Raw genomic sequence first — 24,482 nt, 5'->3', positions numbered from 1 at the left:
TAAAGTGACAATTTACTGTTACATACATTATTTTCACTACATTTAACTCACTGTCCCCTTAAGTCAACAACTAAGTTTTAACAGTCAGTGGCAAACAGCCATAGTTGTTTTACTTTAGTGAAATGAAAATGAAGAACTGATTATCTTCAAGAAGACACACTCTTATTTGGAAAGATCAGGTTTTCATACCTGTCTTATAAGCCTTCCTCCAAAAATTTCATAGATATTTTATTCAGGAATAGCCGTAAGTAAAACACCTCACTAAATTGCTTGCTGTCCACCCTTTGACAATCTGTGAGGATTTAAAAATGGAACCCATATTGAGATCAGCATTACCCCAAAGAAGGATTTTATTTTTTTTAAGCAATGCATTAAAAGATAAGAAACAGGCAAGAAAGTCTCTCTTACACAACACCTCCAACACAGACATTTCAACAATACAGAAGACTACTGAAGTGGCTACTTATTCAATTGCCTTTAAGAAATACCAACTAAAACCTGAAACTAATTTCTGTGCATCACCACTGAAAGGAAACAAAACACAGATGAAAAAAGTGTTGTAGCTACTGATATCCAAACAGTACTGAACTAGACTATAACGTAACTTCGACATATTAATGTAGGGAACTGGTACTTAGAAAAAGAACAAAGCTAATGATGATTATTCCTCTCATTCAAATCGTGTACTAAAATTAGATCTGCTAACTTTAACTGAAAGACAAATGCATATCCTGTGGATGGACCACCGCCATAAAAGAGCCCTAAGGTCACTTGTCTTAACAACTTTCTATCCTTTTGTACATGATTATATAACCAGAATGAACCAGCATCAATACGCACAATATTCCACCCTACCTTTAAATAAGTATCTGTCCTGCTGAATTAAATTGAGAGCCTAATATATGGTGAAACTTTATGGAAGACCTGCAACCCATGTTTCCCACTACCCCTTCTTTCACAGGTAGAAGAAGCCGAGTACCCGTTACCAGAACAAGTACTTAGAACATACCTTCAAGAAAGCTGGACAGTATTTCACGACTACTGTAGTTTGTACATTCACAGAAGTGGCACCTGAGGCTTTTGTAGCTCATTTCATTCTCTGTAAAGTATGGCTAGAGTTGTTCTGACTTCCCCAAAATGTCCTAGTTCAACACTATCTCACCTGAACAGACAGCCTTCTAATGCCTTCAGTTAACAATACACCTGATTTTTACCAAATTTACCATTACCAAAAATATTTTTTAAGTATTTTTAAAATATTTATGTAGGGTATGAGAAAGGTCAGGAAAAAGTCTTCTGAAACTGAGAAGATAATTTAATTATAGTAATATTATCAACACCTGAAATAATTTCTTAAATGAAATGTTCGTTTCTTCCACCTTGTCATGTGAACATTCTAGATTCTTTCATGTTACCGAACTCCTACAAAACACGCTAGGCAAGGAGCCAAACTCTGATGTGTACAATCAGTGGTGTTCATTATACTTCAAAAAGGCACAGGGTTTGAGAAAGAAGCACACTCCACTGGTAACGGTAACAATCATGGCAAAACCACTTATGAGCTCTCTTCCTTCAGAAATCTTTTCTCAAAGAGCAGTATGAAGTACTATCAGCTAGTTTAATTTTGATGGAGCATAAGACAACTTAGCATTTTGTTTTAAAAAAAGTAAGAGTTGGAATGTTTGCGACAACATACAATGCATAACTTTAAAGTAAGGATCAAACAGGTACTTAAAATTTTAGCTTTGGAGTCAGACAATTCAAATTTTTAACATGAAGAGTTGATTAACTGTTTCAACAGTGTGAAGCCTGGGGTTACATACCCCCGGTATGAAAGCTAGGGTTGTTCAGCCTGCGGAAGAGAAGGCTCCAGGGACACCTTACGGCAGCCTCACAGTACCTACAGGAGGCCTACAGGAAAGCTGGGGACTCTTTGTCAGGGAGTGGAGCGACAGGACAAGGGGGAATGGGTTTAAAGTGAAAGAAGGTAGGTTTAGATTAGATTTTAGGAATAATTTTTTTTACGCAGAGGGTAGCGAGGCCCTGGCACAGGCTGCCCAGAGAAGCTGTGGATGCCCCATCCCTGGAGGTGCTCAAGGCCAGGCTGCATGGGGCTTTGGGCAACCTCTGGTGGCAGGTGTCCCTGTCCACAGCAGGGGGGTGGAATGGGGTGATCTTAAGGTCCCTTCCAACCCAAACCAGTCTATGATTCTATAAAACCCTCAGAGATATAATGCATATGTTCCCTCTCTGCCACTACAACTAATGCATGACATGGGGTGGGGAACGCATGTATATTGTATAATTTAAGTATATATGCATACACACAAATTAAGCACTACTGATGATCTCTTTCAGTCATATTTCTTTATCTCTACAAAAAGGATTGTGACTTGAAGCAGCAATATCTACTACAGCAACATAACACCCACAAAAATGTGGGAAAATAGAAGCACACCAGCTCTACAAAGGGGAAAATATCCCCCTCGTTTCTGAGGTCCTCCTTCACTCAGAAGAAATCAATACCAACAACTGAATCTGAATGTTCTCCTAGAGGTGCCACTAAGACAGCTTTTACTCATCAGCTGTGCTGCAATGTATGAACGGATAAAGAAGCAACAAATTAAACAGACGATTACCAAGCAGTCTGGCAAACTTGGCAGCTGTACTGGTTTATAGTCCTGTTTCTGACCACCCCGCTGTGTTCATAACCCAATTTCACTCTTCCTACTTTGCTACAGAATGTAAGTTCCACCATGAAAGAAAAAGTGCAAAGAATCCATACCTTAGAACTCTGGAGGTTTACTGCATTAGGTTAATGGCATTCCCACGTATTAAGCAAGTAGAAGAGGGATGTTGTCAAATCAATGCATAAATAGAAAGCATAGAAGTTTAACTACTGTCACTGAAACATTTGAAATATGTTGATTTTAAAGTCACTGAAAAGCATGCTATTCTGGTGTAGATGTAAAAAAAAGCATTTGCTTTAACACAGAGGTAAGTTCCTTATTAAGTTTTAGCAAAATATTTAAAGCTAAAACAAACATTTGTGATGACTTAAGATGGCTTAGACTCATTTTACTTCTTACCATGAGGACTTATATCACAATAACAGTCTCTCAGAAATGGGACAATAACTTAACTGAGAAAGCAGCAGTCTCATTTCTTTGAATAGGTGCATTAAGCGCTTTTCAAACCACGACAAAAATACACCACATACACAAGAAAGCAAAAATAAAAGCTAGTTTCCAGGAAATACTGATGGAACCTTAGCTGTGGAAGTGAGTCTGTGCATGAAACAAATCATGCCCTTGTGCCATGCTAATGGACTGTTTATGGAAATACTTTTCTGAACAGGTTAATCTTAGACCAGGTACTAGAATTGGCCTGGCTGTGAACTAGTCACTGAAGACCAGCATCCCTCACTGGATTAATTGCTACACTAAACTTACGGGCAATGGGCTGCAGAATCCATGACTACAGTCACTGCATCCCCCCCCAAGTCCACTTGGATGTCAGAAGATTCAGCCTTTGAAATACAATTGGCTGATTTCAGTCCAGATCATGCAGGAAAAATGAAGGATGTAACGTCAAATAATTCTACCCTGGAAAACCAAAGACATTGGCACAGTTGGTTTAAGTTAACACTTCTAACAACACATACTATGTGAACATTCAAATAAAGGACTCAAGCTGCATCTCTTTGACCTTTCCTGTGCACAGTGGTGAAAGTGTTCTAAAGAGAGCCTTTCCACTTACTTGCATAGTATGTCTGGGTTAAGCGTTAGCCAGAGAGTCACTCATCTACACAAAACCAGAAAAACTGCTGTACGATTACAGAATAGCACTGTACTCACAACTTCTACCAACTGCTCATTCACAGCTTCTGAAATACTAACGTAGTTAAACTGAAAGAGTTAAACATTTTTACTCATGTAATTATAGATTATTTTAACAACTGCACAGAAGTATACAGTAACCCAACAAATCCTTATCAAAAATTGCCATAGTAAGAACTAGCTATACTGACCATTTCCCTCACGAGAGCCAGCTTTTTCCACTCCCAGTTATAAAAACATGCCATTTATTTGAACATGGAAAGGGAGTAACAGTGCTAGCCCCAGATTGCATCATTTCCCACTTCCTTTTAGGTATCAAAATGCAAACCTCACCACAATAAGGCTCAGAAATCCAATGAAGCAGACACTGGACCTTCAGGAGGGAAAGCATGATGTTGCTTCTTTCAAGTGAGCTTACAAGTAAAAAAGAACAAGTTCCATGTAATTGCTTTATTTTCTGAAACTGATTGTAAAGAAACATGAAGAAAGATTGGATAGACTGATTATTACTGACAAATGCTGTAAACCTTGGCTAATAATCCTAACTACAATGAGAAATTCAACTGTAATTATGCTTACCCACTTGATATTTGTGGTTTCAAGCAAGAAAAACTAGTTTTAAGCATTTCTTTAGGGCAAGATCCATAGGCCTGCTTTGTGCCTCCACCAAACCATAAATTTGTCATCACGTTGGCTGCACAAGAAAGCGTTTTGAAATCTAGAGGCAATGGTATCTTCTCCCCACAAGATTTACTGGAATTATTTAGGTTAAAAAAAAAAAAAGCATGTCACGCTTAAGATACCAGCTCCTATATCACAAGCTATATACTCCCCACAGAGGGGAGACAAAGCACATCTGGTCCCACTAGTATAACCTGTACAGCTCTTTTGCATAGATGGTTTCACAGATCTTAAAACGCAGCAGTTGCATAAATCAGGTCTTCATCTATTCTTGGCTTTGTTCCAAGCCAATTTACCTACTTACCAGTTGTGCAAATCAGGGAGATGTGTAGACATTTCAGCTTTAAGATCAGAGAAACTTGATTTGAGCTTTGTACAAATGGTAATAGAAGAATTAATTTGTACAGTGGTCTTTCCCTTATAAACTTGTATTGGAACAGAGTAGAATAATTTCCCATTAAACAAAAAAAAAAAAAAAGCAAATGAGTATTTTTTTCAAAAACTGTAGGGCCTCTAAAGCATAGTTGAAGAGGTACTAGGTGCATTATACAACAAAAAAGAGAACAAGAAAAAAAAAGAACAATCATATTCTTCATTTGGCAACTTTCACTGTTGTATCTTTTGAATCAGGGTTTTAAGTGTGGCAGAAACGTAATTTTAAAGTTCTCAAATCGGCATATATCAAAACACTATCAGCACAGTCTAGCAGAAGCAGCCTTACAGTGATAAATGCACCTAAATTTAAACACATTTGGTTGCAGAGATTCTGTTAAAGCATGGGGTCCTGCACTTTTTAACACATGCTGAGCTAACAGATCCTACACCCTTCATTCCACCAAGCTCTGCATGTGCTTTCCTCCCAAGTTTTCTTATTTCAGTCACCCTCTGAGATCTCTCCCAGCTTCTTTGCCATATATGCATGTGTCTCTGTGTGTACTCCCATCTCCCTCTCTGAAATTCAGTGGATTGGTGTTCTCTCTCTCTCTCTCTAAGCCTTCGCTTGATCTTCTCTAGCTCCCTTCTTCCACTTTCAGCTCCTCTCAGGACAACGGCTTCTCCTACTGCACCCTCTCCAACTAATTGCCTTCCAGTCCTCCAGCTTACTCATTCATCTACTTATTCTCTGTCTTTCAATTACCGGCTTCTCTTTTTCCAGACCCAGCCCCATGTTTTCTTCATGTTGGTATCCCATCATCTAATGTGTTACCTCTTCTACTTCCTTTCATCTTCTTCCAGGTACACTTCTGTCCTCAAGCCTTTGGTTCCCTACTCTTGACAGCCGTTTTCTAGTCTGAATCACAAATTCAACGCTTAAAGTTCTTCCATGAAAGCCCTGGCTATATGCAACAGTCACCTCACCTGAAGCATCACAGAAAGTCTGTCTCTTTCTGATAAGCACCCATATCTTGTAAGGCCCATACCAAGCTTTTTCACAGCTGAGTGCTGCAAGATGCACAGCACTTACTGTGAGCACAGCAGTCTTTGCGCTAGCATAACCCCGCTGCCAGTAGCTTTGTGGGGCTGATGAGCGGAGAAGATTCATCCAGAACACTACAAGAGTCACATGCCACTCCAAGGTGAACATAGTGGTAATTTGGTTCTGATTTCCCTCTGAGTTGGGATCAGGCTTTGAATGAAACACAGATTAGCAAAGGGTCACTTACTTAGTGATACACATTGCTTTATCTCAGCCTGAGGCACCAACACCACAAATAGAAATACATGAAAAGTGGACACTTGCTTACAAAGAACAACAAGATAATAAGGCACCACAATTGCATAGAGGCTTTACTAGAGATTCAATCACAAGATTAAAACCTGTGTTTTCCCCTAGGTCCCAGCTATTTATGGTTATTTAGCTCCCAATTGTTTCTACATTTGTGAGTAAAGGTAATGGAACTACTTATGAGTACAGACAAGTTGCATCCTGGAAAGAAATTCGTTTTTTAAAATCGTTTGTCAAATCAAAAAAAGTCAAAGACAATTTGATGAAGTCCCTATGGAACTTAGTCTACATGGTAAAAGCTGGCAGATTTCCTACTGGTTCCTCTTAGCTCCTCAGCAGTCCACATTGTGGGCTGAAAGGAAGCCAAAAACCTAAACTCTCTGGCTGCACTCTTCCTGGCCGACTAGATTCCCAGGGTCTCCAAGTGGCCTGCCCTGGCACTGAATAGCTATTCCCTTTTGCAGTACATTTTAAAATATAGGAATGCAATTCATACATAGTTGATTTCAAAATACTGAAACCATTGTCCTTCTCCAACTGGCTTCATCGGGCACCTTCACTGCTGGTAGCAGAACTAAAATACTGCCACACACGTGTGGTGCTGAGCAAGTCATAACAAGCAAACATTTCAGCATACTAATTTTCTGCAGAGGTATTGAGGGGAATTATATACTTCAGCATATTTTCTGGGACAAGATGGCTTACCATTGTACCTGAACATGCAGGAACACATGCTCAAGAGACTGAAGAAACATTAGTGCTGTTTCTCTTACAGTATGTACACATAACAACTTTCTAAAGAGCTCATCTATAGTTCAAAATTTTCCAACATAAGTTACCAATTATACTTGGCAACTTCAAAACCAAATATAATTATACTCTAAATGAGTTCAGGAAGATGAACATTAAACAATTTAATTAGTTTACCATCTAAAATGGGAAAGAGTTTTGGGTAAATACAGTACCTTTCTGAGAAATGCTAGAGTCTTCCTAAAGGCTAGCGATGTTATGAGTAAAATTGCATCACATACAGTAAGTATCTCAGGAACAGTCAAGGAAAGGTACCACCACCAACAGTTGATGGTACAGAAAGTACTCGAATGAGATGGCATCAAGACCTTTCTCATGGACATCTCATAGGGCAGCTTTCAGCTCAAAGCCTTCCAATATTTGTTTCCCCTTCAGAAGGCGACATCTAGCTTCAACTGTAGAGGTGAAACACGATTCATAGGATATGTTAGGAGTGCAGTCTGCAAGCGCTGATTTCATTTTTATCCCTAATAAAAAAAAAAAGCTTGATCCGAGAAATTCTTTTGGGCTGAAGTAGCGTGTGAAGTAATGCGTATCTCAGGTACAAGGAAGCAGTTTCTGTTTGTTTATTCTTCTGATCTGCTGCTTTTGAACCCTTCCTCCATGATTTCCATTTCCAGGAAAGTCACTTGACCCACCTGCCTTTGAAATACATGAAAAAGGAAAAAGCTTTATTTCTGTTATGAACTGAATCCTTCACTACCAACAATAAAGCTGAAATTACTGACAACACGGACACTTTTGAATGGACCTGAAGTCCTTTGGCTTCTGAAAAGGCAGCCAGATGATGGTGTTTCCAAGCAGGGGTAGAAGAGAGCGCTTCCTTAATGCCTGCTGATCCTCTCTTACTGGACCTGCTGTTCCCCCATCACTTTACAGAGCTCTGATAGGGTCAGAGACAACAGAAAGGCAAGCTGACCTCCAACAGAAAGCAAAAGCAATGGCCAGGCACTACTCCAATTCTAAATTGCCCTGTATCGCCTGAACTAAACACTCTGCCAGTCCTTAATATTTCTCCTCCCTCAGCTTGCTGAAGATATCAGCATATGTCAGTTTATAATACTTAACACATCCTTACATGAAAGCACCTTCCAACTTTTAACAGATGGAAGGCTTCTTAGCTTAATCCGAAACGTTTCATTACTCAGTCCCTTCATGGGGATTGTCTGCCTGCCTTCCACAAAGGAGGCAGTTTCAGTGTCACTCTGCGTAACAGTTTTCAGAGGGAGAGAAACCATAAAACAGTCACCCAACCTTTTCCGAATCAGTTTGGCACAATGCATTCCCACAATGACAGCCCTGAAGATTATCTGTGCTGGTCTCTGCCTGAGATCCGCGTGGCCTACGGAGGGCCATTCCGTGCTCTCCTACAGAAGGCGGGGAGGGAGATCCTTCCCCTCCCTCTTCCTGTAACGCTGATTTAAAACAAACAGAGAGCAACCTGCATTGCTCCACCACCTCTTCCCTTGCTATTCCTCGCTAGCACCTCTGGGAGGAATAAGAAACACACAGCTCTGACTCAGAACAAGTTTTTGCCAGGCCACCAAATGGGAACTGAGTTAACTTCAGGAAGACGTCTGAGGGCGCGAACGGGCCCACGTGGAGCAGGAGGTACCGGTGCAGGAGATTCCTGCCCTGCCCTTGGAGGCTGGAAGGCAAAGACAGCTCTGCTTGCCCAGCAGCCTGGGGCCACAGTTGCAGGGCAGGCATGGAAGAGTGGCTGCACTTTCCTCTGCAGCATGGACGAACTACTTTCCATAGCTTGTGAAGGAAACCCTCACAGAAAGCACACTGCCCCTGCCCTCCCGACCGGCTGGGGCATCTGATGTGCCTGCAGAGCACAGGAAGCCTACTGTGCTGAAACGGTGATTACAAATAAATGCAGAACTTACAGCTTGAAAACAAAACCAACAACACAGCAAACAAAACAAAAAACCCATACAACAAAGTAATGTCTGTTCTGTATTTACGGAAGTCCTCATTTGCTGGAAATACAAGATGTTATTGAAATAACTTTTTGAAAACAAACTTCTGCATATTGATATTTACGTTGGAGTTTTAAGAGGAACTTCATCCAGCCCCTCTGTTTAAAACCCAGCTGTTCACATTTCCATTTGGGGTTTGAAATTCCTCAGAATGAACTTTATACAACTCCATGAACCATCACATATGTTTTACTTTACGAACAAATCAGCAAAATTAATAAGCACTATGGATCCTTAATATGGCAGATACTTCCCTTTTTTTTTTTTTAAGAACATACTAGCACTATTTCAGTGAGTTTCTGTACTAATCACAACTTCAATATTTTCGCAGATTAAGCAAACAAGTCTTTAGTCATAGGCTAGGCATCTGTACTGATATTTACTTTAGTGGAAAAAAAACAAACATTTCAGATGCATTTTAATGGAACATTTATCATTAGATATGTAATCAGGACTGTAAAGTTAACCTACAACAAGAGGAAAAAATTGGAAGGAATATTAGTATCATACCAAACAACTCAGCAGTCTACAAACATGACAAAATTAAAAAAAAAAAAGTGCAAGACGTTGATAGACTGAAAGAACTGTCCCTGACTACAAATGAGTTTTCAAAGAACACATTTAGCAACCAGAAATTAAAGGACTCTGTCATGATTCAAAACAATTAGAATATTGTCTTAACCATGACAATAAACAAACACTTGCCTGCTAGAGTGTATTAATCTGACAAGGTCAGTAAACTCTACATGAACTGCAAATGGGAGGTCATTGCAAGATTCATCATACAACTCAGATATTTGCATTTCATGTGCCTCTTCAAATACAGGTAAATGTTACCTGTAGGTAATTGGGAGACCTGATTACCTACTAACCTTTGAAGCTGCCTATTTACAGAATTACTTAAAACAAGTCTGCAGACATTTACTGGTAGTAGCAGGGAGGTAACACTGAATTTGTTTAGAAAATAAATTTGTTTCTCAAATGAGTATTTTCACACATTAGATTTTTTTCTTCAACAGTATCCAAGAGGAACAATTCTGAAGATACAAGCATAGTGGTCACTAGGATATACAGAAAAGCCCTCAGGATGTAAGAGTGTTATTTGACAGAAATAACTAGTGAAATGCAATACGTGTTTGTGGGTTAAAACAAGGAGTATTAGTTGCACACCTCTGAGGGTTAACTAACAGCTCACAAAGTGACCTGATCATCACTGCTGACAACTGAGCAAAAGCTCATTTCTGTTTGCTCAAAAGCAAGATGACAGGATGCTCTGAAAAAGAAAAAGAGCACAGAAAACAAGACGTCAGATGTGGTTAGATGTCAGTGTGGACTAGCAGACACAATCATTTCTCCAGTGTTTCACTCCCATCTTCCACAGTGACCCTGGATAAAGTGGTTAATTATCAACAGCATTGTGTCAGCAATAAATGATATGGAATATATTGATGAGAACCACTATGGAAGGACATAAGCCCCCTGGTGTAATAAGTACATTAGTGGCTATTCCATTACAACCCAGAATATTAGGACAAGGGAGATGAGAACATGCAGGACTATGTAAGATTTCCATCAATGACACAAATAATTTACACTTAAGGGATACAAAAGAAATATACTGAGAAAGTGTGAAACTGAGGTTGTGACTTCAATTCCCATCTCATCTCATAGCAGAGAAACAGGAATACTCAATGATATTCTAAGGTTACAGAAAAAGAAGCAAAACTCTTTTTGCAAACACCTTCAAGTCCATCGCCATTGGACACCAAGCACTATCAAAAAATTAGAAAGTATTTCTGAGCAAAATTAAGGGGGGGGGGGGTGAGGGATCATTACTGTTGTATTAATACATTTCAAAAGCCATGTCAGACTCCAGGCAGAAGGTAAACAATTCCCAATTTCAGATGATTTTTAAGCATCAAGTCAAAAGAGCTGTTCCCCCTCCCCTGACAATTTTCAGTCAAGATCCGACAAAAATCAATCTTCAAAAAAATCCCTGAACCACAAACAAAAAACTCCATGCAAACAACCCCTCCCACATCCCCTCAAAAAAAAACAACCCGCCCCCCCCCCCATTTATCTTACAGGGTAAAAAGAAAAAATCAAGAAGATTCACCACTGAGCAGGATTCCCAAGTTCTGCACGGTGGTCAAGCAGGAACTAGTAAGCTTTTTGGAGGCAGCATGATAAAGATAAAAAGGGAGGGAAGCAACAGAAAGCCACATACCATTTAACAAGATTCGCCTAGTCACCCAGAGACAAGTAACGAAGCCCTCCTCTTACAGGGTTTCTGTCCACTTTGTCTCGAGCAAAAGAATGAGCTGTAATTCTAGAGTTTTAAGTGAGAGCAGAGCAGATAGACAGTAAAACAAGACGACCCTGGGGTTTTCACTGAGCTCTCCGAGAACACCGAGACTAGCATTAGAAACTCCAGAGCTCACGACAGATCCGTTCTCTTATCACAGCCGCTGCTAAGAACTACCTCTGAAAGCTTGTTTGAAGAACAATTACGTGGCAGCGCACAATTTCTATTTTAAGCAAACTGGAGCCAAGTTTCACGAATACTGGAAGCCAGCAAAAGCCAACAGCGGCATTCCCACAGTCACCCCACCCCTAGCTGCTTGCTTCTACTCCCACCTCATCCTCTCACGCACCAGGATAAACTCTTGCACAGCTGCACCATTACCTTTACTCTGACTTCAAACAATAACAAATGCATCAGCGCTCCAGAAGATCTTCTGAGGTTCAAATCTATCTACAGAAGGACAAACTGATCATCAAAGATGTGTTGTAATTGACAGAACATCTCGCAGCTTTGGGAAAGGCCCGGTTCTGCATGTCTGCCCCCAGGTATCCATCTCAGTAACAGCACCTAGACTTCCCTCAGTGACAGTGAAGACTGGATCTTTAGTATCACTAAATCCAACCAGACAGAAAGCTCCAGATTAGTTAGTTACAATCTATTTACTTTGCATAGGAACAAAGAAACTGCCATAGCAGATCAAGCCATTTAAGCAGAACCCTATCACTTGCAATAACTAAGAGTGATAAAAATCAGACATGGGAGAGGGTGACCCTCTTCCAAAAATACTTTCGAGCCACAGAGCACTGAAGAGGTAGGAGGTGGAATTTCTCTCACAGGAGGATTCAGCTTAAATTGGAAGCAGAAAATGTGGTGGCTTATTTAAGCAGCCAGTGAAAAATATCAAGAGTTATGAAAAGCAATAAAACACACGATTATATTTTACATTAGCCTATTTACTGTAGCTATTTTCAGCTATATATTTTTACCTGTAAGTTCGATCTGACAACGTAAGCCAAGACAAGTATCATTTCAGTGGAAAGAAAAAGAAAAATCAAACCTTCGCTAGGCTGTGCTCTGACGGAACTTGCTCACCCTGTTCCCACCTCGCTGCCCAAACCAGTGCTCTGTTAATGCATTCGTGCGCTCCTTTAAAGGTGCTACAATTTGTAACCAAACCCCAGACCAGCAAGCTTTTACCAGTACTCCTGTACTTGTTGTCGAAACTTTGCTTTCACTGTGTTCTTACTGTCTCTAGCAGGCGCCAAACAGGAATTGCAGATAATACAGCATAAATATCTACACAGGTTTTCTTGCAGATGAACCCACAAGCTTGCTGTATCTAGCACATACATTCAGAAATTGGAACACGAAATTTTCATGCAAGTCACACAGTGCATGGTTACTGTATAAAGAGAAGACAAATCACAGCATTTCCTGCTTTTTGTTTCTATAAAAATGAGGTTATGGTAGCATAACCAACACTGCACCCAGGAATGCAGTAAGTTACCAACACCAATATTAGACAAAAATAAACATCATTTGAACTGTCTGAACGTTTTAAAAGAACATCGTTAAGATCACACAGGAGGAGGTGCATTTTGCCTTCATGGATTTCCCCCCAAATCAGAAGTTACAGCTTAAGTTACAAGAAATCTTAGTACAGTTACCACTGAACTCATTGTTAGGACCTATTTATATAAACCAAATCAATACACTGCCATGGAATAAAAGGTTCTAATGTTTTATGTGGAAGCTGCATTTCCTAGTAAAATAACTCCCTTCTCCTCCTACAGTGATATAAAGAGATAGCTTACAATGTCACAGCTTTTAGTGAAAATGTGATCTGCTCTTGTGACAAACAGAGTGCTTGAGAGACTGAAGAAAAAGGGTAATATTTACATTTATGACTTAACAGCAGAGTCAGTTTCCCTTTTCAGCTTCATTCTAAGGCTCATGCAGGTCTTCCCGCACAAACAGAAAATCTATTTAGAAAGTAAGTGACTGTAATACCAAAAAGACTGACAAGGGGACTTTGGAGCAAGTACAGTATCTTTTAACGAGCAGTAGATCCTTATGGGAGAGGATAACTGCTCTATTTAAAACCAGAACAGAAAACCTCCACACATTATTTTGATCACGTCCTTCAGCTTGCCTCTTAATAAGTGTCTGGGTAACAACTGCATGTACTGACTTATTTAACATGTAATATGCTAACTGCATACTCACATAACTCACAAACAAATAACCCCCTCCTTTGGCTAGAACAAGTTACTGAAATCACAACAAGGGCAGAGACATTTTAAATTCTTGATATAGCCTGACAAAATAGTACTTATCTAACATCTGTTTACTGGTAACAGGACATACAGAATTACTGAGATATTCCTTAAATCCTTGTGTAGAGTATTTCTGAAGGACACTTACAATTAACGCTGCCATGTATTTTCAACCATACTCATGATAAATTCAAAATAGCCTCTCTCTGAAGAGACATATAAATAAATAAGAGACAAGCAGTTGCCATTTACCATCTTCTGTGATTTGTGAACATTCCTAGTCAAACATGAGAGAGCATTTGGGTGGGGGAGAAGGGTTATAACTTGCACGCACACTCAAAACACTAACTTGTCCAAATGTAGGTACTTTAAAGTAAGCAAAATTGTCCATGCGAAAGGAAAAATTCCAATGCTGCTCTGTCATTGCTGCCCTGGGACTGACTAGCAAGGATGGAATCAATATTCCTGCACTGATGTGACATACATTGACCTTCCCGAATCTCTAATATTCAGCCTAACTCCCTCTTTATATTGCCATAAATCAACAATTTGTATTACAAGATACAGTTCATTATACCTTCATGACTTGACAGAGGAAAAGATGGTGCTAAAGAGTCAGAATTAAGTTACTTGCTAAAATCTGTACGTGATTTTTTACCTTCCTGAAACACTTCAGATTTCCACTAATCTTTCTATAACCGCAGAGGGACTTCTTATCTGCTAGAACCCCTCCACATCAAGTATTTTCTCACTGCCCTAGGCGCTGACCAAAATTCATCCAAGTAGCTCAGAATTCATACAAATAGGACGTTGGTCTAGAAGCCAGCTCTGACTACAGCTTTTCCCACGCAAGTTAACCTTTAAAATATATCCTTAAGGTTTAACCGGCATAAGACACAACCATAAAGAACACACGCCATCTGTTAAACCGGGAAGCACACTTCTTACGAGGTTTGAACAACGAGCCAAGCAGTAAGGCCTCTCATTAAAACAGGTCTCTTGATGTTCACCCCGAGTCCTTAAGCCACCCAGCGCCTTAGGAGGCACCCGTAAGGAATCACCAGCCCCACACCATCGGCCTCACACCCTCACCGAGCTGGCGAGGGCACATGGCAGGCACCTCAGGGCTCGGGGCTGGTGGCGACCAGCAGGCGAAGGCAACGGCATGAAGGCAGTGCCCAGGCTGCGCTGCTTCGCTAATTATCACTTCGCTAATTATCGCTTCGCTGTTACCACGTCGTTTCACTCCGAAATCAGCGCGGACGGGCAGTGCGGTGGGATTTCCCCTCTCTATGGCTAAGCCTCAAGAAAAAAAAAAAAAAAAAAAAGAGTCCGGCAGTATCGCGAGGCCGCGAACCGGCCTCAAGACCTTCCAGAAGTCCCTTTAAAAAAAAAAAAAGGAATAAAAAAGGAAAAAAGAAAGGGGGGGGGAAGGAGCAGCAGCGCTGCGCAGCCAGCTGCCGGGCAAGCCGCGGGGCACCGGGCGCTGACAGCTGCGGGGGCACTGCCTCACAGCCTCCCTCCTCGCAGCCTTCCTCACAGCCTCCTCTTCCTCACAGCCTTCCTCCTCTCCTCCCAACCCTCCTGCCCCGCACCTCCGCGTCCCACAGCCTCTCCCCCCCCCTCCACACACACACACAACCCCTGTCCCCGTCCCCGTCCCGCCGCCGCTGTCACCTCACCTCGCGGCGAGGGGAGGCTCCATCGCCGCCCTCCTCCTCCTCCTCTCGGCGGCCGGCGGCTCGCTGGGCTCGCTGTGCTCGGCGCAGCGGCTGGGGGAGGCGGCCGGGCTGGCGGGGCCGGAGCGCGGCCCGGGCAGGTAGTGCAGCAGCAGCAGCGCCTCGGGGGGCTCCGGCGAGGAGGAGGAGGGCGAGGAGGAGGAAGAGGAGGAGGAGGAGGAAGGCGAGGCGGGGAAGAGGGGCGCCTCGGGCAGCCGGTCGAGCTCCACGCTCCGCACTTTGCGCAGCTGCTTCCGCCGCCAGTCGGAGCGCTGCTCCCGGCCGCCGCCCGCCTCACGCAGGGGCCCGCCGCTGCCGCTGCCGCTGGTGCTGGTACTGCTGCTGCTGCTGGCGGCCGCGCTCCCCCCCGCTGCCCCGCCGCCCTTCGGGCTCCCGCAGGAGGAGGAGGAGGAGGAGGCGGCGGCGGCGGCCGCTTCGGCGGACAGTCCCGACGGCGAGGCGCGAGTGCCCGCCGCCGCCGCCATTTTCTCTGGCGGGTCACATCGGGCTCACGGGGAGCGGGACGGGGCGGGGGGGGTGAGGGGGGGGGGGGGCAACGCTCCCCTCACGCTGCGCAAACGGCGCTGTCTGCGCAAACGGCGTAGCGGGGAGCGGGCGCCGATTGGCCCCCAGGGGGCGGGGCGGCCGGCGGTAGGTGCGGGGTGGGGGGGGCGGGGCCTCGGGTGGCTCCGCCCCGCCCGCCCCCGCGCAGGTGTCGGCCGTTGGCGGGGCGCGCCCCGTGAGGGGAGGTGGGGGGGAGGGGCGGGTACCTGCTGCCGGCCATGAGCCCTCACGGGCTGCTGCCTTTCCCCTCAGCCACAGGCAGGGTGGTTGTGCCCTCAGCACCACTTAAACCACGCTTCTTTAGAGTATCTCACATACACTGTGCAGAATTTGCTGTGTGCCCCCCCAGTACAACGCTAAGCAGCTTGGACGAGAAGTTGCTCCTAACAGAAGCACAATCTGCATTAACCTACACGGTCAGATGCTGACCCAAACGTAGCGTCCTCTCTGGAGGTTGCCACAAGCATAGTACAAGAGCTACTTCCCTCTAAACACGCAAGACAAAACGCCTGAGGAGAGTGTTTCAAATGCTGCTCCGTGTAATTACAGATTGATATCAGCACGATCATGGCCTCAAGGTCACGCTCAGTGGATCACTTGGACGGTCCATCCAGATGCCACGCTGCAACTGTCCTTACCAAAGTTTTCCCAGTGAAAGATGCTGTGCAAAAGTCAGCTGCATTCATTGTCACCTTGTAAATAAGGCACCTCTGGGATAAACGGGTCGTCTAAATATCCTCCTGTAATGTGCAGCTCAGGGTTGTGCAGTTAAAGGAAGAGTCATTCTGAATTTCATAAATATAGTATTTGATAGTTTCCTTGTTTAGAGCCTCGACTGTGGGTAACTTAGGGACGGTTTTCTGCAGGATTCCTAAAGCAGGCCATATTGTCACAGTCAGTATGTTAGTAAGTGTGGGAAGAGCAGAGAAAAGTATTTGTTTTGTAGAAGCAGGAGGCGATTAGTTGCATGCAAATTCTGAGGCAGATGGTTGAAATGAACTCAAATTATTACCAGTTGTTGGCAGTGTAACCTACATGTGCAGTAGTTTTCAACAGGAATAAAACAACAGTGCACAATTATACCTTTTTTGTATATTCCTCTGTGCTGTAAAATCACATTCACAGAAAAATAAACATACTGCATTTTTGAAGTATTCCGAAAAGAAGTAAAACAACTTTACAAATGTACTAAATGCAGGTCACATGGAGAATAGCAGCTTTGAATAGCAATCACTTGGTTAGAAAGGGATAGAGAGAAGAACAAAAGAGCAAATCTCTTATAAAACTAGATCTGGGAGATCCTTTGGTCTGACAGAATCACAGGGCACAGCTCTCCCAGGTGCCAAGGCTCCAAGAAAGCCTACAGGAGAAGGAAACACAGGAAATCTGAGGCAAAACGTCGGAGTGGACTTGGGTACTGAGGAATGTGCATGCGCACTGAGGTGAAATGGTTTCTGGAAAGCAGCTTAGAAAAACAGGACAAAACATGAAATCCAGGGGTAGTGTGAGGCACCTGCATGCGAACAGATGCAGTCACCATTCCTCTTAAGACATGGCTTTGCCATTTGAGTAAGGCCTGCACTAGCAAGGTTTTGAGTTACTTTTTGGGGATAGCAAAAGGCAATCTAGCAGCTAGTCAAATAGCAAACTTTACTATTTATGTATTGATACAAGGCATGCCTTATAAGGTCTGTTTATCCCCTGATTTTTGACTAAAATCCAACTAATAAATTACGTTTGGCTCTGATACTTATATTCGTCCCATTGTTTCAGATGGATGTCTCTCCACTCTGCCTTGATTCGGGGAACACAGTGGCAAATGAGAAGACATCTCCCATGCCTCACTCCAGAATGCTAGATAATGTTAGGCCTGTATTCAACACAGATTTATGTACAATAGAGAGATACTGTGTGGCAGGTGCTCTGTTAGAAGTACTAAATTTTGCAATCATTAATTGAATATTCAGAGGTCTGTGTTTTCCTGTGATCTGCTCTAAATTAAATGTCTTTTTTTTTTTTTTTTTTTTGCATTTATTGAAGGAGTTGACCTGATTGTAGAAAATAAAACAAAACAACAAAAAACAAACCACCATAAAACTTACTGAGGAACCCAGAAAGATATTGAGTTACCTCTTGCACATATTCTTTCTCAGTCTGTCACAGTGCTGAGTTCCAAGGTTCCAATTTAGAATACAGTTGTGGAGGGTAATATGAGACTTTTAGCAGTTTCCAGTGGGCCAATTTCCCCTAAGTCGTAAGTAGCGGCACTCAGGGTTTGTTATGAAACAGAAGCCTTTGGCCTCAAATTAGCATCGTGCAACATTTGGAACATCAACCGTTGTACACAAAGAAAGTTCTGTTTGGGAACACACTAAGTTTTTGCAAGCCAAGGAGTTTCCTTGTTGCATAAAACCTGTAACAGTGTCATGAATAACCAACAATTTTCAACACGCTAGAGATAGGAATCTGCCATGCCTCTGAATACATAAAGTAGGCATCATCATCCACGAACAGAATAAATATGAGAGATAACACAGTCCATAGCTTCTGGTCTTGACTAAACATGCAGAAAGTGCTAATACTGTATACAGACTAGATTCTCCCTGCCTTATTCTTCTGTGGAGAAATACTTATCCCCACCTTGATCTTCCATTCATTCTTTCCATTGTGAGAAAGGGAAAGCAGAACTGCTCCTGAGCCATAATCCTTTCCTGTTTATTCCTCTGTGTAATGGAGAAGTCAAGCAACTAAATGAGGACATAGAGCCTGAGGTCCTTTTCATTCGTGTTTCCACAGACCTGCTGAAAATATGCTGGCATCTCTCTTGCCTTTAGAAATGCTTTGCCATCTTGCTGATGCTCACTTCCTAATGTAACAGGTGTGCCTTTTAGAAGCTATTCCACTTAAGAAAATCAGGATGCTATATCACTTTTCAAGAGAGAGAAAGCCAGGGAGAAACAGAATCTGTTACAGGGATGTTTCTGTCTTCATTTTAGATGCTGGGAATGTCTAGTCTTACTGTTATTTATTTTTCTTTTTAGTTTACCTATCGATTTCAGCATTGATTTCTATGCAAAATGCATTTAAAGGTTTCTTCTCTCACATTTCCGTTCACACACAACTGAACTGTTAAAAATAGTTTGGGTCCACAAGACACAAGATTACATCTTGACCTAGGTGTCGAACACATTGTATATGAAAATAGCTGTATATACAACCTCCCTTTTCTGCCAAAGCACAGTTCTCTGATTCTGAATGAGAATTAATATTTCTTCTAACAGTCCTGTACTGTCTAGCCGTGTTCACTAGAGTTGTCGGTTCTCTGGCTGTAGCGTCTACTGCACCTTCTAGTAGGGGGTGTCCCTGCCCATGGCAGTGGGGAACTGGGTGATCTTTAAGGCCCCTTCTAACGCAAACCTTTAAGTGATTCTGTGTTCTAGTCATGAACTGGCAAACGTTTTGGTCTATGCACCATGCTATCTAAAGCAAAGAGGTGAAATGTTCCTAAAGAGTTTGCAATCTAAATATGACAGACAGGTGAGAAATGGAACAATTCCCAATCTAGACTACAGTCCTTGTACAGCAAAAGTCTATCTGCTGCTTTAAACTTTTTTTCTTGCTATTTAGTACATTTTGCATAAACTACTAAAATCAGTTATATTTGTCGTCTCAGTTATTTTTTATAATATTAATAATTTGACATCTGACTTGGATGTTCTTGCTGGCTGTGCTATAGAGGATTTTTCTGACCTCAAATAAGTCACTGCCCTTTAATTGCCCAAATTTTCCCAACTATAACAGGCTAAGATATTTACGTGCCTCAGGCGTGACAAAAGGCTGATGGATTTGATACTATTGAGTTTCCAGGTGATCCCTTGCTCACAGGAAGTGTAACAATGAAGTAGGCAAGACCTGTTAAACCTCTTCTCATACAATGCTTGGGAACAACTACCAAAATTATTACAGCCATCAACTCTTTTTCTTATATTCTTCCAGACTACTGAATTGACAACCTAGCTCTCACCTTGATCAGCACTTACCTCTTTTTTGAGTGGTTTTAAGCACCACTATCAGTTCCTTCTTCCATGGAAAACAACTGCATTATTTCAGATTATGGATTCTAGCAATAGCTTCATTTTCCTTTACCCTAAAGCTACTAGTGCTGGTCACAACCCTTTCAGTTTGGGCGCTTCTTCCATTCTGTGAGGCAAAGGCACAGGGAATATGCACAGCTCTTAATACACCATAGAAGCTGTCCCATGTTGGAAGCTACAGATTTCCAAATTATTACAGAACAAATGCAAGAACTTTAATCACATTTTTGTCTCAAAGGTCAATATAGCTACCTACTGAAAGGGAGCAGTAAAGGTCAGGATGGAAGAAGGACCACTTCCTCATTCACACCAAAGAGGACCCTGAGGGTATTCTTTTCCTCTGCCGGCTGTTCTTTCATCCTTATTCTGCCAACAGCAAATCATACAGTACCAACAATAAACTGCAGTTACTGGAGGACAGCAACATGACAACAGCATAAACATCCAACCAACAGCAAACACAGAAGTGAGGCCAAGTTTTCTCAGTGTGTCACAGCATGGCTGTGGGCTGTGAACCAACAGTCTTGCATGATGGATATATTCAGCACATGCCACACAAGCTGTATGAGGATCCTGTAGACGAAGGGAGACTAGAGGCACACAGCTTGACAGCTGCCTTTCTGGATAATTGCCTCCCTTAAGAATGACCAGACAGGGAAGGAACTGGCAAGAACACCCTCCATAGAGTACCCCGCTTGCTTTCTCCAGAGCCAGGGCATAACTGAATAATCATTTCTGGGTACAGGAATGGCATCCTGCCTGACACATTTTCTCCTGCCTTTTTATTTCTGTTCATTCCACCCGGCCCCTCTAGTAATGCTGTCTGTATGCTTTCATTCATGATGGCTAGCAGCAGTGGCAGTGCTGTTCCTCTTCATAAATCCAGCAAGCACACTTTGCCAAGGCCTTCACAGCTGTCAGAGGGAACAACAAAACTCAGCAGTGACATTAGTGTCTGGTTCATCATGTGATCCCTCCATGACAAGCCCGTCAATTTTCTGGCACAATGGCAGAAATAAATCAAATTTCTTTCTGCTGTAATGGTGGCAAGGAGTCTACAGACCTTAAAAGTAGTTTTATGTCTAAACAGCCAAATCTTCATTATAGCCACCTTTTAGAAAAGGCTACTTAATATTTTTCCTAAGTTCTTCAGTAATTTATTCCCTCCAGCAATTACAGTAAGACCAACACTACTTTCTTGTTTGTGTGCAAGTGGCAATCCCTGAGAGTAATGCTTCCAGAACCACTTGATCACAGAGTCACAAGCTACTATCTATATTAAACACCCTTTAAAGTTAAAGGTGATGTGGACATGAGATCTGGTTTATTGATAAAAAGATTTTACAAAAAATATGCTATGTATTCCACGGTATAAACTTACTTCTTGAATTTGTTTGCTGTTTCTGTGTTTCATTTATCATTCATAGAGCTCTTACTGCCCTATATCATAGCTTCCTTTGTTGCACCCAGTTCATTTACATATTTTATGATGTTTATAGAGACTAATGAATCTCACCTATCAATAAATCATAAGTAAATAAATCCACTGGTTTCTACATACTTACCTTCCTTCTGTTAGATACTGAAATCACAGAAAATAGATGTACTAGTTGATCATCTTTGACATACACAATGTTAATTTGCTTGTAATATAAATTTGCATATACTGTAGATATATGTATAATATATATGTGCTTCTTCCCTAATAGATTTTATATATTATATACACTTTGCAATTTTGATGTTCATGATTTCATTTCACCTAGCTGATTAAACCTAGAAACATTGTGAGGGTGTGAAACTGAGCTGACTTTACTTGCTCGGTGTTTTCTCTCTGAAAAGTCTTCAAAAGCTAGGAATGACCTAGAAGGTGCTGTTTGTGTGGATTTGGGGGAGAGCATTAACATAGCTCTTGCTGAGGTAGGATATATCATTTATTTTGACAGATTGCCTATCTTCCTCTTTTTTTTTTTTTTGGTTTAGGCCAAATCTTTTCAAATTTTGAACAAAAGCATACAAGTCTCAAGAATATAACTGACCACCCACTGTTGAATGTACTAACCATGTAAAACACTTTCTGTGAGTTGTATAACAGCTTTTCAATAACATTGCCTTAATTGAGTTTATCATGCATGGTATTAACACTGCAAGTCAGATCATTTCAAATATGCATGTCACTATTTTCCCTTGAGTTTTGTTAGCAAATGAGCAAAACTGAGCTGCCACTCCTAGCTTCTCATCCATGACACAAGATTTGGAGGTGATTTTATTTACAGATGTTAACACCAAGTTCATTATATTAGCTTTCTTATGTAGTCTCTAATGTCTTAATCATAAAGCTGTGTGAACTATCTGCTTTATGTTAAAAAGAACAATCTTCCTTTTAATTTCTATCCTAGATAAGAACTTGTATTGACATAAACATATTAGGCACAGAAGTTGTGAGATTATTTTTGTTTGTTTTATTTAACCAGAACAAAGGATCCTTCTTAGGGCGGTAACGTACCTTTCAGTATACAGTAAGAACTACTGGAGGCCCTTTTCAAATAACTTCTTGCACCCTGTGGATTGTACCATGTGCATTTTAAATATGGAAAGATAATAAATGTAAAAATAAAACATGGGATGAAGAAGCTAAAAAAAGAAAATAATGCCTCCTTTTATTTTCAGCTTCCTGAAACTAAAACTTCCTGATTTATTCCCAATTTCCTTTACATGTTATAGCTCTCTATGTTTACTGTGAATTGTGGCAGTATATATTCCTTCTCTCTCCCCCCAACCCCCTTTTTTTTCAGTGAACTCAGATTTATTTGGTTTTAATCCAGTGAAAGCACCCTCATATAATTGCAGCAATATTTTATTTTAAGTATCAGGAAAGCTCAGTTCTCCATGTCAGTTAAGCTGCAGGGAGACATTAAAGACCTTGAACCATAAAAAAGGTACTTAAATCCTAAGAAAAGATACTTTTATCTTTATAGATTAGAACAGCCTTATAGTTCTGTTTAATGGTTCCTTTATTCTTTTATCCTACAGATTAGATTTTAATAGATAGTCATCGACTGCATCATTGATCAGTAGACATTCCTCTCCCTGAGTAGTAGAGTCCCTGTTATTTTCCTCATTTCCAAAAATCTCTTGTGATTTTCAGCTTTGGTTTTGGGGTTTGAGGAATCTTCAGCTTCAAGACAATGGTCAGGTATATATTTCTGTGTCCACCAGAAGCTTCCCATTTAAAGTTTAAAAGATTTGAGTTGTGAGTAAAGTGCTATACTAGAACCTAAAAATTAAAGAACATCACAGCACATCTTTTCATCATCCTAATCTATCCAGTCTTTGAAGGAAATTGAAGAAAATTACCACTTCTGAAAAATTATGAAGGAAGAATGTGGCCAATTTGTAGAATCTGTAGGAAGACAAAAATCTTACTTTTCAAATCCAGCATTTTCCCTAAAATGAGTGGTTAAAGCAACTCATTTATCTCTAACATAAAACAAAGTTATTTCTCTAACTTTTGTGAGCAGGTCTGTTAATTGGTCAATGAATGCTAAAATCTTTGCACATTTTTTTTTCCTGAAAATTTTCTTTAGGTCTTATTTTTCATTTTAAAACTATTGCTAATGACAACATATTAGAAAGGCATGTAACATAAACTCCTGTCTCCTTCCTCCTTCCCTCTTTTTTTAAAGTACTGAAAGAAGAGAAGACAAATTCCAATGCACTTTGATGATGTCATGAAAGCCAAAGTTGCAGCTATGAAAAGCAAACATTTCTATTTCCCTTGCCCCCAACAAGGCATGAGATAGATATCTGCTATTTGGCATAGTAAGGGTTCATATGTGAGACATGGACTACCTTTACAAGCCATTAATTTATTTAAAACCATAGCCAAAAGTAGATTTGATGTCAGATGTGTGTTACAGAACGATGTTGAGGGTGTTTGTTGTCTGTGTTGGTACATGGAAAGACATTCCTACCACCTTATTTTAGTAATGGTACCACACCAAAGATAACAAAAGCTGTCCTGAGACTGATGTGTATGATGCTTTCAAAGCGGGTTTGTTGTGAATGTTCAGAAGGTCGTAGGTCTGAATTCCACTGATGTCTCACATTCTAGTCTAGCTGCAGAAGATGGGAAAATATGAATGAAAATTTTGGTAGTAAGCCCAAGCTTACTATATGATTTATTTTGGCATTCATTGGTCTAGAAGAGGAAAGAGGAAGTTTCTGAAATTGCAGAGAAGAGACAAAATCTGCCCACTTCTCCTTAGCACTGCAATCTTCAGCTAAGCTTTTCTATGGCATCAGTTGTGGTCTGGTGCCTGGAGAAGGATGTTACCTTTCCTGCTAAGGTTCCTGAGCCCAGTGAAGGCAACATATGCCCAAAGCCCTCTCTTGACTGGATCCCAAAATTATGGGTTCTGGATCTCAACCCTGTAAGAAGTTCAAGTTTAGAAGAACCTCTTAAAAAAAAAAAAAAAAAAAAA

General features: G+C 41.3%; 1 protein-coding gene across 6 annotated transcripts in view; it reads right to left on the bottom strand.

Annotated features, from left to right (window-relative positions):
• Nucleotides 1-15,875, bottom strand: part of MAP3K1 (mitogen-activated protein kinase kinase kinase 1) — a 59,882-nt gene extending 44,007 nt beyond the window's left edge. Inside the window, exon 1 of one of the 6 annotated variants that reach the window (XM_027446667.3) lies at nucleotides 15,305-15,875. In XM_027446667.3, the coding sequence (XP_027302468.3) occupies nucleotides 15,305-15,825 (521 nt within the window). In that variant the 5' untranslated portion in view covers nucleotides 15,826-15,875. Of the gene's footprint in view, nucleotides 1-11,268; nucleotides 11,520-12,403; nucleotides 12,550-14,570; nucleotides 14,624-14,714; nucleotides 15,000-15,304 lie in introns of those variants that run through there. The other 5 variants (XM_038170335.2, XM_038170332.2, XM_038170334.2 and 2 more) reach the window with 5 other exon arrangements.
• Nucleotides 15,876-24,482: the final 8,607 nt, after the last annotated feature.

This window comes from Anas platyrhynchos, chromosome Z (genome assembly GCF_047663525.1).
Source record: "Anas platyrhynchos isolate ZD024472 breed Pekin duck chromosome Z, IASCAAS_PekinDuck_T2T, whole genome shotgun sequence".
Lineage (NCBI taxonomy): Eukaryota > Metazoa > Chordata > Aves > Anseriformes > Anatidae > Anas > Anas platyrhynchos.
Note: the sequence above shows the minus strand (reverse complement) of the source record. Positions and strands in the feature narration are given on the sequence as shown.